Source organism: Sciurus carolinensis, chromosome 7 (genome assembly GCF_902686445.1).
Source record: "Sciurus carolinensis chromosome 7, mSciCar1.2, whole genome shotgun sequence".
Lineage (NCBI taxonomy): Eukaryota > Metazoa > Chordata > Mammalia > Rodentia > Sciuridae > Sciurus > Sciurus carolinensis.
This window is the reverse complement of record NC_062219.1, coordinates 52,768,697-52,787,115: the sequence shown is the minus strand read 5'-3', so window position 1 is coordinate 52,787,115 and position 18,419 is coordinate 52,768,697. Positions and strand designations below refer to the sequence as shown.

At 39.3% G+C, this 18,419-nt stretch overlaps 1 protein-coding gene across 1 annotated transcript in view; it reads left to right on the top strand.

Moving 5' to 3' along the window:
• Rpf2 (ribosome production factor 2 homolog) overlaps positions 1-10,685 on the top strand; it is a 32,081-nt gene extending 21,396 nt beyond the window's left edge. The window contains exons 8-10 of the mRNA XM_047559703.1: positions 4,307-4,423; positions 8,498-8,642; positions 9,538-10,685. Of these exons, the coding sequence (XP_047415659.1) occupies positions 4,307-4,423; positions 8,498-8,642; positions 9,538-9,717 (442 nt within the window). The 3' untranslated portion in view covers positions 9,718-10,685. The remainder of the gene's footprint in view (positions 1-4,306; positions 4,424-8,497; positions 8,643-9,537) is intronic.
• The last annotated feature ends 7,734 nt before the right edge of the window (positions 10,686-18,419 follow it).

The following is an 18,419-nucleotide window of genomic DNA, read 5'->3' as shown; positions in this document are numbered from 1 at the left end:
AAAATATACACCCAAAGCCATGCCCCAGTTCCCACCTCCTCCAACTTCACCCTACCACTTCAGTTACCACTCAGTTAATCCCTGTCAGGGGGATTAAATCACTGTTTGGGTTAAGACTCTTACAGCCCAATCATTTGTCCTCTGATCCTTCTTGCATTGTCTCACATATAAACCTTAAGAGGGGTGGGGATTGAACCCAGGGCCCCCTAAATGCTAGGCAAGTATTTTACCACTGAACCATACCCCTGGATGAGCATTAGTATTATCTGTTTAATCTTTATAAAAACTTGCAACTTGGTGACATTCATTGCAGAAATGGGAAAACAAACAGAAGCTCATAGAGGTTAAATAAAGGGGTATTAAATAGGTAAAGCAGAACTGAGACCCAAAACGTGAGCTTTTCTGCCTGTTAGTCCATTTTCTCTTGCAGAATCTTTGTAGGTTCTTACCTATATTTTCTATGAATTAAATTCATACATAAATGGCAGTGATTAATATTTCCTATTTTTTATAATAAATCCCAAAAATATCAAGAATTTTTGCTTGCTTATTTGTTTGTTTGGTACTAGGGTTTAAACCCAGGGGCACTTTACTACTAAGCTACATTCCCAGCCCTTTTTGATTTTTATTTTGAGTTAGGGTCTCACTGTTTCTTAGGGTCTTATTAAGTTGCTGAGGCTTGCCTCAAATTTGTGATCCTCCTGAGTCACTGGGATTACAGGCGTGTGCCCTGTGCCCAGCAGGAGTATTATTTCAGCCAGATTTTCAGGCATTTCTTGTACTCCACTGACCCAGATTTCCCACCTTTCCCCACTAGGTCCCCATATGATTATGTTGGGTGAGGTAGGCACTTATAATTTGTTAAAACAGACAGAAGGCTTTTGTTTGCCTTTGTTTTGATGGCCTTTTAAAGCCCTGACTTCTCATTTTGTTTCCACTAGGTGGCATGAATGACCACATAATGTAGCAATGAGGGAAGGGAGTGAAAACCTAATGCAATCTGGGGACCGAAGCAGACAGGTGGAAGAGGAATGGAATGAGATAGTAAGACACAAAGGGAAGTGGGTTTTCAGTGTAAATATGAAGTAAAATAATTGTTCCTTAGTTGTTGTGTGTTCAAATGAAATACAGTGATGTGTCATTTAATGATGCACATATAGCCTGAAAAGTGTGTTAGGTGAGAGTGTAAGTATCAGTGTGTATCTACACAAACCAAATTGACTCTGACATTACTGGGTGATATATATATGTGTATATGTATGTGTGTGTGTGTGTGTGTGTGTGTGTGTGTGTGTGTATACACACACATATATATAATTTTTTTTCCAGGGATGGGAAGATACTGGAGATTAAACCCTGGAGTGTTTAACCACTGATCCACATCCCCAGCCCGTTTTCTTTGTTTATTTTGAACAGAGTCTTACTAAGTTGCTTAGGGCCTCACTAGGTTGCCTAGGCTGTCCTCACTCAAACCTTCGATCAATCCTACTGCCTTAGTCTTCTGAGTTGCTAGGATTACAGACCTATGCCACTATGGCTGGCTTAGATGGTATATTCTTATGGAACCATTGTCATCTATGTGGTCTGTCACTGAAATGACTGTATGGTAGATCAGTAAGGAAAGAAATTAATGAAGGACTTTCTTATAGGAAGTTTCTTTTTTGCTTACTTAAATAATAGTTTTTTTTGTAAAAAGTATTCTATAAATCTAGTGGAAATTGCTTTCTTATTTTTCCTTTTTTAAATTGCAGTGCTGGGGAAGAAATCTAGGATCTCATGAATGCCAGCAATGTATTAAGTTACATCTTCAGCCCTGGAACTATGTGGTTTTTTTGTTTTTTTTGGTACTGGGAATTGAACCCAGGTTGCTTAACTACTGAGCTACATCCCAGACCTTTTTTAAAAAAATGATTAGTTTTTATTTTGAAACAGGATCTTGCTAAGTTGCTGAGGTTGACTTTGAACTTGTGACTTGCCTCAGCCTCCCTAGCTGGCTGGGATTAAAGGTGTACGCCATCATGTCTGGCTAGAACTGCATCCTTGATAGAAAACCAGCAAATAATCTTTTTAGATTCAGTCCTTCCTAATTTTTATTGTTACTGTTTTTATGTGACTATTCATTGAACATTAAGCTGATAGTAAATCAAGAAATGGGTTAATTTTAATAAGTATTTCTTTAAGATCTGTTATTTAGCTACCTAATAAGATTAATTTTTCTTAATGCCTTTATTGATATCAATAGCTACATTGTCTTATCTTTCTCATTTCCTAATTTTTAAAAATTTTTTAGATGTTGATAGACCTTTATTTTATTCAATTATTTATATGTGGTGCTGAGAATTGAACCCAGTGCCACACACATGCTAGGCAAGTGCTCTACTACTGAGCCACAACCCTAGCCCACATTTCTTAAGTTTTAATCTGTTTGAAAAATGTGCAGTGAGCTGGGTGTGGTGGCACATGCCTGTAGTCCCAGCAACTCAAGAGGCTGAAGCAGGAGGATCTCAAGTTTGAGTCTAGCCTCAGCAGTTTAGTGAGACCTAAGCAACTTAGCAAAACCCTGTCTCAAAATAAAAAATAAAAAGGACTGTGGGGACGTGGCTCAGTGGTAAAGTGCCCCTAGATTCAATCCCTAGTACCCCAAAAAAGAAAAACGTGCAGTAATGAAAATAACTGCTATAGGTTTGATTAGGTAATTTTATTAATCTTTTCTACAGCCTCACAGAGGTTTTTGAATCAGTCTTCTCAGGTTGCCATAGCAAGATATCATTGACTTGGTGGCTTAACCCACAGAAGTCTATTTTCTCGTAGTTCCAAAGCTTAATGTCCAATATCAAAGTTGCTTCCAATTCTCTTTCTGGTGAGGACTCTCTTCCCTGGTCACCTTCTTCCTGTGTTCTCACATGACCTATCTTTAATTTGTGCCCAGGGAGGGAGGGCACAACAGGCTTGCCGATTTTTTCTTACTAGGACATAAATTGTTGGATTAGGGTCTTTAAACTTAATATTATCCTCAGAGGCCTCCTCTCTAAATATAGCCACATTGATGCCTAGAGCTTCAAACTATAAATATTGAGAGAATATGAGCATTCAGTGCCTAACAGTAATATTGTTCCCAGGTTATGGATAAGGAAATGGAGACCAGTTAGCTTGATTGCCCAATATGAAGAGATAGTAAGTAGCAGATTCAGGATCTGATTATATTCCTTGACAACAGATCCCATGGCTTTTCTGTAAGTATGCAGGTTGGCCTCCAGTCTCCGTTTCCACTGTATTGACTTGTGGACACAGACACATTTAAAATATTATTTTTGCCTGTAATTAATCCACTGAAAAATATCAAACTGAGCTTTCCATCTCTGACTAAAACCAATTAATTTTCAGCCCCTTACTCCTTTTTAACTGAAGTTTTATCTTTATCTATACCCTCATAATATCTTCCTTTTTCCTGAACTATCATTCCTGCCCATTTGCAGGCCAGCTTTTTGTCAGCATTTTTAGACACATTTTAATCTATCACCCCTTTGTTTTAGACTCATCTTGAACTTTCCCTTGATCAGGTCCTGGACTCTTCAGCTACTTAGTAGTAATTTAAAAATTATGCCTTGACTGACTTTTTTTTAAAAGTTAATATTCATGGTAAACATGATACTGTGATACAGAACATTGGCTTTAAAAGAATTTCAAAATTGAAAAATTATGTTTCGGTGAAAGAGTCATGAGATTAAATGATTGAGAAGTGAAACTTTCACACATTTTTCAGGGATCATTTTTGTGCTGCCTATCTTTTTAGGTAAATATTAGAGCAAAATGGGGTATTTAGAATAAAGCTCTTGGAAATTGGATTTAAAAAGTGTGTTGAGGGCTGGGAATATAGCTCAGTTGGTAGAGTGCTTGCCTTTTGTGCACAAGGCCCTTGAGTTCAGTTCCCAGAACCAAAAAAATAAAGTGTGTTGAGATTTTTTTGGTACTGGGGATTGAACCCAGGAGTGCTTAACCACTGAGCCACACCCCCGGCCCTTTTGAATTGAATTTTTTTTTTTTTTTTTTTTTTTTTTTTTTGCGGTGTTGGGGATCGAACTCAGGGACTTGTGCTTGCAATGCAAGCACTCTACCGACTGAGCTATCTCCCCAGCCCTGAATTTTAATTTTGAGACATGGTTTCACTATGTTGCTTAAGTCCTCACTAAATTCCTGAGGCTGGTCTTGACTTTGTGATCCTCCTGCCTAAACCTTCTAAGTTGCTGGGATTACAGGTTTATTACCACCACACCTGACATGTATTGAGTTTTTCAGAAGTAATTTCACATGTGCTTTTAGACTTTTTCAGAGGCCCCACAGTATCAAATATTCGCCTGGCTGGATTAGAGTATGTTCTGCATTTCACTGCACTGAATGGAAAGATTTACTTTCGAAGCTATAAGTAAGTATGTTTCTTAGCATGTTTTTCTTAATTCTCAGGGTTAGCATGTTAGTGTGACTGTTTTATAGGGCTCAAGCAAAATTGGCATCTGCTCAAGAGTTTGCTGAATAGTAGTGGCAGCAGCTCTGTGGTGACACACCATCAGAATTAGATTAGATCCTGCTAATCTTTGCCTCTGAAATTCTAGTTTTTCAGGGTCCAGGGGCATCTAATACTGTATGCTTTCTGAGTCTGGAACACTAATTCAAGAATGATCTACCTTAGCTTTATACAGTATCTCTTTATTGGTTTTGTTGTTTGTTTGTTTGATAGGTACTGGGAAGTGAACCCAGTGGTGCTTTACCACTGAGTTACATCTCCAGCCGTTTTAATTTTTTTGTTTTGAGATGGAGTCTCACTAAGGGCCTGCTTAGGGCCTGACTAAATTGACAAGGCTGACCTTGAAATTACTATTCTGCCTCAGCCTGCAGAGTTGCTGGTTTATAAACTTGCACAGCTGCACACATTCCTTTTTTTTTTTTTTTTTTAAATCTCGAGACAGGGTCTTGCTAAGTTGATTAGGGCCTTCTAAGTTGCTGAAGCTGGCTTTGAACTTGTGATCCTCCTGCTTCAGCCTCCCGAGTCACTGGGGTTATGGGTGTGCACCAAGGTGCTCAACTTTTTATTATTCTAAACTGGATTTAGAGTGCATAGCCATAAGACAGGCCAACCAAAACAAATCTCAGAATTTTAAACCCCCCCACCCCCGGCCAAGGCATAGACAGAGGTTTAAATAGGAAAAATAGATAGACTTTCAAGAAAATGGGGGGATGTTTATCAATCTCAAAAGATGAGAAACCTTTGGGGTAGAGCAAGAAATATACACACTTGAGGGAGAATGCATCCTATCTCCAGAGGGAGAGACAGCTAAAATCCTAAATCTTTGAAAAAACTGTAGTCCTGCTGGGTGCGGTGGCACATGCCTATAATCCCAGCAGTTCGGGAGGCTGAGACAGGAGGATCACAGATTCAAAGCCAGCCTCAGCAAAAGCAAGGTGCTAAGCAACTCAGTGAGACTCTCTCTGTCTCTAAAAAAATACAAAATAGGACTGGGGATGTGGCTCAATGGTTGAGTGCCCCTGAGTTCAATCCCTGGTATCTACCCCCACCCTCAAAAAATAAAAAGAAAAGAAAACTGTAGTCCTAAAGGAATAACAAAAATCAGTGGCTAGATTCATTTTACCTTCTGTCTAGCCTAGGCCCTCTACCACTAATCCTAGCACAATGTAAATATAAGCTCCCCTCATCGTCCCCCCTTTTTTCGAATTGCAGATTGAATGCAGGGGTGCTTTGCCACTGAGCTACAACCTCGGTTCTTTTAATTTTTTTATTTTGAGGCAGGGTCTTGCTAAGTTGTTGAGTCTGACCTTGAACTTGTGATCCTTCTACCTCAGCAACCCCTGAGTTGCTAGAGTTACCTTTGTGCACCACCAAGTCCACCTATAAGTATAAATCCTAACAAGCAGATTCTGTTTTTATTAAAGAGCTTAATAATGTGCTGTAATTATCTTTTGAAGTAAGCATGCCTTTTTTTCTTTTTGAAAAATAAAACATTGGCACTGGCTGATAGAGCCCCGCTTTCCTAGAGATTACACTGATCTTCCAAACTACCATTTTTTGTACATTGAGTTCAGTCTCTGATGGACATTTTAAGCAATGGCTTGGCAATTCAACCTGTGAACTAGCAGCAGAGTTTTGATAATGTCTTCTGTTCAGCAATACTGTTGTACGATCATTTGTGTCCAGATTTCGTACAGAGGTTTTAGTTTGTTTTGGTTCGTTTTTTTGGGAGATGGAGTCTTGCTGTGATATCTAAGCCGGCCTTGGGACTCCTGGCTTCAAGTGATCCTACCTCAGTCTCCCAAGTGTTGTGACTTACAGGCATTCACTGGCACTCCTGGCTCAGATGATTTTCATTTTTATTCATAACAAAAGAGAGAACTGACCAACTATGTGTCTAATGACATATCCAAATGAAAATAAATATTCACCTCTTTTGTCAGTTAATGATTTTCATCATGAGCTCAACTGAGTCAGAAATGCTTAATTTTTCCTACTATATGATTAATAGTACCATTTATGCTTTTTCCTTTCATTGAAAGTAAAATAATTGGAACTCTGGATGTAGTCAAGTGATATAGCCCTTGTCTAACATTTGTGATCTCTGGTCTCAATCCCTTCCACCTCATACACACACAAAAATAATAATATGGCAAAATACAACAAAATATTGATTGCAGTGTGTTATTAGGAGGGAATTTTTGTTTTGTTTTTTTTTTTTTTGGTAGTGGGGATTGAAGTTGGGGGTATTTAACCACTGAGCCACGTCCCCAGACCTTTTTATATTTTCCATTTTAAGGCAGGGTCTTGCTAACTTGTGTAGGGCCTTACTGAGTTGCTGAGGCTGGCTTTGAACTTGGAATCCTCCTGCCTCAGCCTCCTGAGCTGCTGGGATTACAGTTGTGCACCACTGCACCTGATGGAGCTTTACAATTATTTTTTAGCTAGTTAAAATTGAAAGTTCTTTAAGTGTGTTGTTTGCATTTCCTTACTTGGTTTGGGGGCTTTCATGAATGTATTATAGGTCTGGGGCTGTGACTCAGTGTTAGAATGCTTGTCTAGCATGCAGAAGGCCCTGAGTTCAATCCCCATTACTGCCATAAAAAAAGAATGTATTATGGACCAGGCTCAGTGGCACACACCTGCAATCCCAGCAACTCAGAAGATTGAAAGTTCAACTCAGCAATTTTGAGAGGCCCTGAGCAACTTAGTGAGACCCTGTCTCAAAAAGTTGAAAGAACTAGGGATTTAGTTCAGTGGCAAAGCACCTTTGGGTTTAATCCCCAGTACCCCAAGAAAGCAAACAAAATTTTCCAGTAAGGGAGTTTACTCAGTGAAAACAGAATGTAGGTTAAAAAGAGGTGTTTGAGAGGGAGAAAATTACAATCTGAACAAGAAATGGGCAGATATTTAAACAATTACAATTAGCATGTCTACAGCCTGAGCCCATCTGAAAGAGAAGTAACAGGGTTCTGTTTGTCCTTTGTCTCTGTATTTTGTACCATACTGTCTTGCAGAACTGAATGTTACTTTTGACTTAGAGCTTATATAGAAAAAAAACAAGTTAGGATCTGAGATGGATATTAACTGTGTGGTGTAAAAGTTCTGGTCAGTAGATACTTGGCTGAAGATATGAAGGCTTGGAATTGAAGCATCTCTTTTTAAGAAAATATTACAGTGTATTTGATGGGATAAGGTGAAGGAAGTGGTTTTAATTTGGGTTTTGTGCCAGGTATTGTGGCACACCCCTATAATCTCAGTGACTCAGGAGGCTGAGGTAGGGGAATCACAAGTTCTAGGCCAATCTCACAAAATTAGGTCCTATCAGGGGATTTAAAAAAAATTAATAAGAAATGAAGGACTAGGGATATAGCTCAGTGATAAAGCACCCCTGGCTTCAATCCTTGCTACCCCCTGCTCCAGAAAAATATTTTGGGCTTTGTTTTTGTTTTATGTTTTGTGGTACTGGGAGTAAATCCAGAACCTCACACATGCTAGGCTAACACTACCACTGAGCTACATCCCCAGTCTTTTTTTTTTTTTTTTTTTAATGAGACAGGGTCTTGCTGAGTTATCCAGGCTGGCACTGAACTTGTGATTCTCCTGCCTCCCAAGTATATTTCTGACTTTTAAAAAAATAAACCAAAGGATGCACTTGGTCTGATGTCTAATGTGCTTAAGAAGCTTGGCCTCACTGGATGCAGTGGTATGCACGCCTGTAATCCCAGCAGTTTGAGAGGCTGAAGCAGAAGGATCCCAAGTTGAAAACCAGCCTTAGCAATTTAGCAAGGCCCTAAGCAACTTAGCATCTCAAAATAAATAGACCAAAAGATCATCTCAAAATAAAATGTAAAAAAAAGGGGTGAGGATGTTATATCACTATATGTAAGTATAAATCCCTTGAACAGGAGTATGGGGCGGGGAGAGTTTTATAAAAATCAAAGCAACATTTCTTTTTTTTCCTATTTCATTAAGGTTGCTGTTGAAGAAATCTGGTTGCAGAACACCACGGATTGAATTGGAAGAGATGGGACCTTCATTGGATCTGGTTGTGAGGAGGACACACCTGGCATCAGATGACCTTTATAAATTATCTATGAAAATGCCAAAAGCCCTCAAGGTAAATGATCTAAAATTTGGTGCCACATTTATTTATATATTACATCCTTCTTTCCAAAAGGATATGCAGCATATTAAAGGACATACACAAAAAGATAAATAAATAAAGCTAGAGTCACAGATCCAGGAAAGGGAAAAAGAAACAGAAGGGCAACCATAAAGGATAATAAAAAGAGTTACAGAAACCAAGCATCAAAACTGTGGCACACACCTGTAATCCAGCTCCTCGGAAGGCTGAGGCAGGAGGATAGCAAGTTTGAGATCAACCTTGGAAACTTAGACCCTGTCTGAAAAATAAAATAAAAAGGGCCGGAGATAGAAAGGTAGAGCCCACCCCTGGGTTCAATCCCCAGTTCAACATACAAAACAAAAAACAGGCATCAAGTTTGGCTTAGAACTTTCTGATAGTCCAAACTGTCATTTTCAGCAAAAAAGAATCTTAAAGGCATTGTGAAGACTGGGAATTTAGAGCAAGGATGTATAAACCATATGTGCATAAAATGTTTTGATTTTTTTAAGTGGTTTTAGAAAGTAGACATGTTACCTGTGGAATAACATTAGAGATGGAAGTGATAGGCACAATTTCTTAAACTCAACTAGGGTATTCTCTTGATATACGACATTGTCTCGCAGTGTGGTCTGTCAGTTTGCCTGGTGAATTAGAATCTACATTTTAACAGGATTCCCAGGTGATGGGTATGGAAAGTTAGGTTTGAGAACAAAGGTGTATAGTGCTATACACTGCACTATTGAGGGAACCCTCGTTAATGGAAATTGTTACTAAAGTAGTTGTTGAGTACTTGATTTTTTAGCAGTTCGTGATAGTAGAATGCCATTATAAAAAGAAGTAAAAGATACACACACACTCACGAATTTCTTTTCCCTTTGTTTTGTAGCCAAAGAAGAAGAAAAATATCTCCCATGATACTTTTGGTACAACTTATGGAAGGATTCATATGCAGAAACAAGACCTAAGCAAACTACAAACTAGGAAAATGAAGGGGTTGAAAAAACGACCTGCAGAAAGGATAACTGAAGATCAGGAGAAAAAATCAAAGAAAATGAAAAGAAATTAGTGGAACTTAGCCAGCCCCTGCAGTTTTATTCTGGTCTCTTAAAGGAGTTGTCAAGCTTCAGTTCATTCAGTTTCTTACAAGATTTTATCATAGGGCTGGGGATGCAGCTCAGTGGTAGAGTACTTGCCTAGCATGCGGGAGGTTCGATTCCTAGCACCATACACATACACAAAAGATTTTATCATATATTTTTATAACATGATAACTTACTATATATTATTATGAACAGTAATATAAAGTAAACCTTTTACTTGTAGTGTTAAATTCTGGTGTACTGTTTTCTCTCTGACATGATATCCCCAGCCTCCCAAAACTTCTCTCTCAATGGGTGAATGAGGGAGAAGGGATCTCCACCAAAAAATGGTGTTTTTTACAAGTTTCTAGGTTGGGTATTAGATAAAGGGAGAAAGCCATGGAAAGCAGAAAGGAATCAAAGGAGCCATACATATACATTCTCAGTATGAGATACCTGGACAGTCAACCCTCATCTCCATGAATTTTATTTTTTACTTTTCTGTAATTTTTGTCAGAAATTCACTTAAAATTTTAAAATATAGATCTTTGAGAGGGATGTCCATTACCTGATCATTGACACATTACAATGTAATTAATTATTTAACATGATTGTGGGACTGGGAGTGTAGCTCAGTTGTAGGGCACTTGTGTAATATGTGCAAGGCCCTAAATTTGATTCCCAGCACCCCAAAATTAATGTTTTGACTTAAAACAAGTAGAGGACTGGGGATGTAGCTTAGTGATAGGGTGCTTATAGCATGTATGAAGTGCTGTGTTCAATTCCCATACAGAAAAAAAAGAAGAAAAAAACCAGAAATGTTAACTTTAGAATGCTACTAGAGATGGAAGTGATAGTCACTCTGTGTGTGTGTGTGTGTCTGTCTGTATTGGGAATTGAATGCAAATGTGCTTTACCACTGAGCTATATCCCCGGCCTTTTTTAATGTTTTATATTGAGATAGCGTCTTGCTCAGTTGCTGAGGCTGGCTTTGAGCGTTAGATACTCCTGGCTCAGCCTCCCAAGTCACTGGGATTACAGGCACATGCCACTTAATAGTCGTAATTTCTTGGGGCTGGGGAGATAGCTCAGTCGGTAGAGTGCTTGCCTTGCAAGCACAAGGCCCTGGGTTCGATCCCCAGCACCCCCCCCCCCCCAAAAAAAAAAAATAGTCATAATTTCTTGAGCTAAATACAGGAAATTCTCTTGATATATGACAATGCTTAGTCTGGTATGTAGTCCTGCTTCTCAGTGTAGCCTGACAATTGCCTAACCCAAAAAGATATACACTGCTATTATGTGGAATTCCACCCCTCTTCTCTGAGATAAAGGAAGTTGGGGTTTTTTTTGTTGTTGTTTTTTGGGTGGTGCTGGGGATTGAACCTAGGGCTTTGTGCTTGCAAGGCAAGCACTCTACTGACTGAGCTATCTCCCCAGCCCCAAAGTAAGTTTTGATATGGGTAGAAATAAGAAAGGCAAGAACAGGTGAGTTTTAAGGCACAGGCACTTTAGGAAACCAGGTAACCCTCAATAGCTAAAGGTTGCTTGAGGGGCCTGGGTATTTATAGACAAAGTAGAGGTAAGTGGGAGCCTAACTGCTTGTTTTTTTTTGTTTGTTTGTTTGTTCGTTCGTTTTTTTTTGTGTGTGTGGTGCTGGGGATCCACTGAGCTATCTCCCCAGCCCCTAACTGCTTGTTTTGAAAGTTTCTTGAAGATCATCGCTCTGCCTAGACAAATGGGAAGATGCATTCTATGTCCTCCTACTAGCATTGCATGCTTGTTATTCCAAAATGGGGAATTTAAGCTTCTTTGAGTCCTTCGCAAACAAGCTCCTTTATACAAGTACAAGCCAGTTATATTGTTAAAAAAAAAAAAAAAAAAAAAAAAGCACGAACATACATAAACTAATTGGTTACATGATAGACAATTATTTTTGTTTTCAATTTCTTGTCAGTTTCTCCATGCCTGTGTGTGCATGTGCTTTGTGAATCTGCTTAGTTACTAGTCAGCAGTGCACACACTAGGCAGAGGCTGAAGTTTCATTTTTACCTTCTGTGTGTATTCCCTTCTCTTGTGAACCCATTCTTTGCCTATTTTCTCTATCCCTTTCCAGATGATGAGTGCTCTGTCCACCCCAAAAACGAGGGTGCTGATATTGCTTGTACTCATTGATTGATCATACATTTAGCCAAACACTACACAAGCTTATATCTAATGCAGGCATTTGCATTTTGTCAAAGGAAAAGGGACTAAAATGATTGATTTGCTGCTGTTTGCAAGTAGATGAACAATAGCTGGGAAGAAGGGCATCAGGAACAGGACACATAGTCCTTTTCCAACTTCTGACCCCTGATTGATTAGGCAGTGCCAGTCAATAGTGATTAAGGAGGTAAACAATGGGCCTCACCAGCTGTATAAGGGACCCTGCCATGCCTTGACCCCTCTCCATCAGCAAGACCTACCATACCACTTACTGTATAGTAACTTCAATTTCAATCCACAGATGACTGGTTTTCTATAATAGGACATTGTCTTAAAGGTGTTTATAACTGAGTGTGGTGGTACATACCTGTAATCCCAGTGATTTAGGAGGCCGAGGCAGGAGGATCACAAGTTCAAAGACAGTCTTAGCAACTTAGTGAGACCCTGTCTTAAAATTTAAAATTAAAAAATCTAAAAGGACTGAGAATGTAGCTCAGTGGTAAAGTGCCCCTGGGTTCAGTTCAACTTTCAGCAACTCAATGAGATCCTGTCTTGAAATTTAAAAAGGGAGGGGAACTGGGAAAGTAGCTCAATTATAAAATGCCCTTGGGTTCAGTCCCCAGTACCTAAATAAATGTTTTCATCAGTAATCTTACCTCATTTGAGATTGGTAATGCATCCCTCCATTTACTGTAAATTGTGGGGAAAGACTGGGGATTGAACCCAGGGACTTGCCCTTACTATGCAAAAGTGCTCTATAGCTGAGCTACATCCCCAGTCCCCTCCCTTTTAAAATTTGTACTGTGAGGCAACATCTCACTAAATTGCCAAGGCTGACCTCGAACTTGTTATTCTGCTTCAACCCTCCCTACAGCTGGGACTGTAGATATACCTTCCATGTAATTTTTATTTCTGCTGACAAGAGTTTCTAATATATATTAGAATGTATCCCCTACTAGAAGTATTATATAATACTACTGAAACCTATCTTGCAGTTTTTGAACCATCTGGAACCCTTGATCCACCATTTATATCACTTTTGCCGGGGCAGGGTCAAAATTTTAATTTCCAATTTTCCTTGAACTTCAGAATACAGCATATATAAATGAGAGACTGTATTCATCTCAGTGGAGGTGGTAAATTGCCTGACTAAAAGTTTACTTTAGATTTTGGTAGTTGAGGAAAGCAGTTTAATTCCCCCCTCCCCATGGAACAATCCAAAACAGAGTACTAATTACCCAATTCAAGAAAAGGATTGTCAGGTGTGTTGGCACAACCCTGCAATCCCAACTACCAAGGAGGCTAAAGCAGGAGGATCACAAGTTTGAGGCTAGCTGGGCAATTTTACCAAGACCCTATCTCTAAATAAAAAGGTCTGGGGGTATAACTCGGTGGTAGAGTACTAACCATGAGGCCTGGTGTCAACCCTGTACTGCAAAAAAAGGAAGGAGAAGGGAAAATCTTACGTTAAATTAATGTTAATTTTCTGATAATCTGCCTCTGATTTCTCCTTCCTTTATAGTTTTAGTTATTTAGTTATTTCTCATTATCCCCTTGAGAGTGTGGGAACAGAAAATGATTCAAAAAAGCTTAAGATGAAAGAAGTTAAAATCACTACTCAAATTCGAACAATAAATTTTTTATTCTTTCAGAAATTGGTACTTTGTCCGTCGTAAAATTAAGAGAGTGCAAAAATACAGTCTTCATTATGTTCTTTTTAGGGGGATTGAACCCAGAGGTACTCTACCACTGAGCTTCATCCCCAGCCCTTTTTACTTTTATTTATTTTTTAAATTTTGAGATAGTCTCCCTAAATTGTAGAGACTTTCCTCTAACTTCCCAATCTTTCCTCTGCCTCTGCCTCCCAAGTTTCTGAAATTACAGGCTGGTGACACTACTTGGCCCGGCATAGTAATGCATTCTTTTTTTTTTTTTTTTTTTACTTTAAGTTGTTGATGGATACAATGCCTTTATTTTTTTTATGTGTTGCTGAGGATTGTACCCAGTGCCTCATACATGCTAGGCAACTGCTCTACCACTGAACCCCAGTCCAGTCCAGGAATGCATTTTTTTTTTTTTTTTTTTTTTTTGGGTGCTGGGGATCAAACCCAGGGTGTTGTGCTTGCAAGGCAAGCACTCTACCGACTGAGCTATCTCCCCAGCCCCCAGGAATGCATTCTTAGTGCACTTCTTTATTTTAGATTGGTGCACTATAATTTTACACAATAGTGGGATTCATTATGCCATATTTTTAATGCACATAGTTTGATCAGTCTCATTCTCCAGTACCTTCTCTCTCATCCCAATTCTCTTGCTCAATTCTACTGATCTCCTATTATTAGTACTATTTTAATTAGTGCATTTATTTATTTATATCTATTTATTTCACTTTTAATCATAGAAATGGTCAAAACATGTACTAACCACACTTAAGGCTAATGTATCCTAGCAAATACACAATGAAATTGTATAGAATATTCTGTGTCCACTCCCATAATCTGTAAGAAGGTGAAATGGGCTTGCTGGCTTGAGGTTTGTGCTAGCTATGAGAAGTCAACTTGCTTTTCAATGTTTTTCCCTCTCATTCCAAGAACACAAGTTGTTCAAGTTGAAAAACTGAAAGGATGACACTTCCTGTACTATTCAGAGTGTGCCGGTGAGGCCATTTAAGGAATTTTAGCTGGGCCTTAATTGTATCATGTTCTGCACACTTTACAGTTCAAAGCCTTTTGGGGTAAAGTTCTAAAATGTGACAATGCATTTCAATGCTATTCTTGCATTCCTTCCTTCTGTCCTTCCTTCCACGGTACATTTTACCCTTACTCCCTAGGAATCAGAAAATAGAAGAAAGGTTTGGTTCTGTGTAGACCCCTGAACAAGGCCGGGGCCTGTATTAAGAGAAAACAGATAAGGGGGAAATGGCAAAGCATCTAGAACTCAGCAATTAGGGCTTTTGGTGAACAATAATCAAAAGCACCTGAGCTTTGCTAGGTGTGGTAATGCACATCTGTAATCCCAGCTCATCAGGAGACTGAGGTAGGGTTGCAAGTTTGGGGTCAGCTTTAGTAACTTGGTGAGACCCTATCTCAAAAAGGATGGGGCTGGGCATGGTGGCACATGCCTGTAATCCCAGGGGCTCAGGAGACTGAGGCAGGCAGGAGGGCTGCAAGTTCAAAGCCAGCGTAAGCAATGGTGAGGCACTAAGCAACTCAGTGAGACCCTGTCTCTAAATAAAATACAAAATATGGCTGGAGATGTAGCTCAGTGGTTGAGTGTCCCTGAATTTGATCCACAGTACCCCTGCCCACCCCACACACAAAATATAAAGAATGGGGATGCAACTCAGTAATAGAGTACCCCTGGGGTTAATTCTCAGTACCATTTTCTTTTTCTTTTTTTTTTTTTTTTTAAGCAACGGAACCTAAGCACTTTACTAGATTGAGATTGATTCCTCAAGCTCAAACAGACTCAGACAAGCAGAACACCAGATGTTGACCCTGAAGTCATGCCTTCCCACCAAGCTGGGACCCAGAGCTGCACACACACATACCTCTGGGTGCAGATCAAGTAGTGGGAAGGACTCACAACCAGAGTTGGAGCTGAGCCAAAGTTGAGTTTTATGCTCAGGCTTAAAGGTTCTTCTGTCCTTCTAACACTACAGGTAAAGTCAGAAAAAGTTTCTTGGAAGGCAGAGTACAACATATAAGTGCAGGAGTTGAAACAGACTGAAGATTCCCATTCATCAACCTGAGCAAATGGGTAGGAGGTGGTTCAGTGTTAGAGCACCTAACCAGCATGCATGAGGTTTTGATCCTCAGCACTGAAAAGAGAAAAATACAATCTTGAGAGGCTTATTTTCCTACTCACCTATTTGCTTCCCCTCAGAGTGACTTACATGTGGAAAGGAAATGGCCCAGTGACTTGACTGAATAGAGATGTCACTGAATAGAGACGTCAGATGACACACTTGTAGTAGTACATCTTGCGTGGCCTCTCAGAGGCAGCCCGGGAATTACAGCACTGAGGGAAAGCACACGAGTTTTTGTTGGCACTTGGACCCCATTTTCATTCATTTCTTGTTATTTTGTCTATACCACAAATATGTCTTGAGTTGTACCCGCAGCACCTTCTTTCATTTAGGAATCCTTGGGGAAGGTTCAGACAGAATCTTGAAGACTCAGTAAATAATGCTGGAGTGACAAGGGAATTCTTCAGACGAATTTGGACTGAAGAATCACAATGGAGCCTTGGGAACATGTGGTAGTGACAGAGGGTAGGGGGAGGAAGTTGCATTAGAAGAAAACTACACACCTGATGCAGAGAGCTCAGCTGAGGTTTAAAGGGACAAAGAGGCAATTAAAGATACAGGGAAGAAAACCATGAGCAATATCAATTAGTGGCATGGATCTCTGAGAGCAGTGTCAAAGTTAATAACTTTGATGTAGTTCAGTGGTAGAGTACTTACCTAGCATGCACAATGGCCTGGGTTCCACCCCAGACCACAAATAAATAAATGAACTGCTTTAAAAAAAATTGCGGAGGACAATAAGGCTTTGCTTTGTGGTAGTAGAGCCTTGTGCTGCATACTGACATTTGGGTCAATGACAGACTGTATACATGAGTGGTCCCATAAGATTGTATCACCTAGGGACATGTTAGCCATCTGTATAAGGTGTTCATACGACTATGAAATTGTCTTACAATGCATTTCTCAGAACATGTCCCTACATTAAGCAATCAAGGTCTGTAGGAGTCGTATGACAAAGAATTTTTACAAGGGACATGATAAGACAGATGGTATAATATTAATGAAATTCTTATGTTATTTTCATTCTTAAAGAATGAGAGGGGAAAAGCCATCATGGTTGAGAAGTTGGGCTCCTGAATTACATGCCAACGTCAAGGTGAGATATGATATGAAAAGTGCCTGCGAGGTTAAGCGGCTTGGAGCCTCAATCCCAGGCAGGCACTATCAGTTAATCTTAAGGAATTGTGGGGAAGTAGAGTGAGGCAGGGAACTGGTGACAAGAAGATATCTTCTAGTTTTGATTCTGGCAATATTTTGGGACGAATCATTGTGTAGATGACTAGTGAGCTGTCACTTGGAATTAGAAGTAATCAGCTGGGAGTGGTGGCATAGGCCTATAATCCCAGTGGCTCCGGAGGCAGAGGCAGGAGGATTACAAGTTCAAAGCCAGTCTCAGCAACTTAGTGAGGCCCTGAGTAACTTAGTGAGACCCTGTCTTAAAAATAAAATTAAAAAAAAAAAAAAGACTGGGGATGTTGCTCAGTAGTTAAGCATCCCTGGGTTGAATCCCTGGTGTGTATATATATACATATAATTACATGTCTAGTGGGTTACAGTAGTGTGTGCCTGCAGTCCCTGCTACTTGGGAGGTTGAGGCAAGAGGATTGCTTGAGCCCACAAGTTCACAAGTTCTAGACCAGCTTGGACAGCATTGTAAGACCCTAAGACAAATAGCAACAACTTATTGTATTATTTGGATTTTTTTTTTAAAGTTGATTTTCCATAAACTAAAACCAACATATAGTGAAGTACTCATATGAATAAAATGCGATGAATCATTATTAAGTAAACACTTGTGTAACCATTAGCTAGATTATGATATAGAAATTGTCAAGATCTGGGATTGGGCATATAACTCAGTGAGAAAGTGCTTGCCTGGCAAGTGTAAGACCCTGGGTTTGATCCCTAGCAGCACAAGGGAAAAAATGTCTGGCAGAAGCTCCCTTCTATTCTCTTCAGTCATTAGTTCTTCCCCAAGGGTTTACCACTAGGTTCACTATTTAAAAATCAATGTTATGCTGTAAACATTTTCCAGTAGCATTATTTTTTTCAAAGCACTATATTTGATGGCTACATGATATATATGAATGTCATAATTTATTTTAGCTATTTTATTATTGGGAATTAATATTTCCTTTGGGCATTATAAATAATAAGATATATCTTGACACAATATTGTGTGCGTATGTGTGCATGCATGCATATGCACATATGAGTGAGGTACTAGGGATTGAACCTTGCTCTTTGCATACACTAAGCATGTGCTCTAACACTAAACTACACCCCCAGACCCAGCACAATATTTTTGGAAAGCATTTTTTCACATGATTATTTCATCCGATATTTAAGATATACTGACAGGTACATAGTACAGGTAGTGTTATATATAATGTCCAGATGAGTAAACAAGTTGAGATTTACCTGTAACTAAAAGAAATAAAGGTGAACCTAGAACCCATGTACTCTAACTCCTGTGAAATGGATTCTCAGCAAAACATCTAAATGTCTCAAGGTATTCTTATGATCAAATAGAGAAATATAACTAATAAAGGACAGGCTAATTGGCAGTACGTTTAAGGACTGTACCCAAAGAGAATTGGTGACTGATAAATAAATCTGTGGTAGCTGGAAAGCAAATATTTTTGGCAAGCCCCAGGGCTCAATACTTGGCCTTTAAGA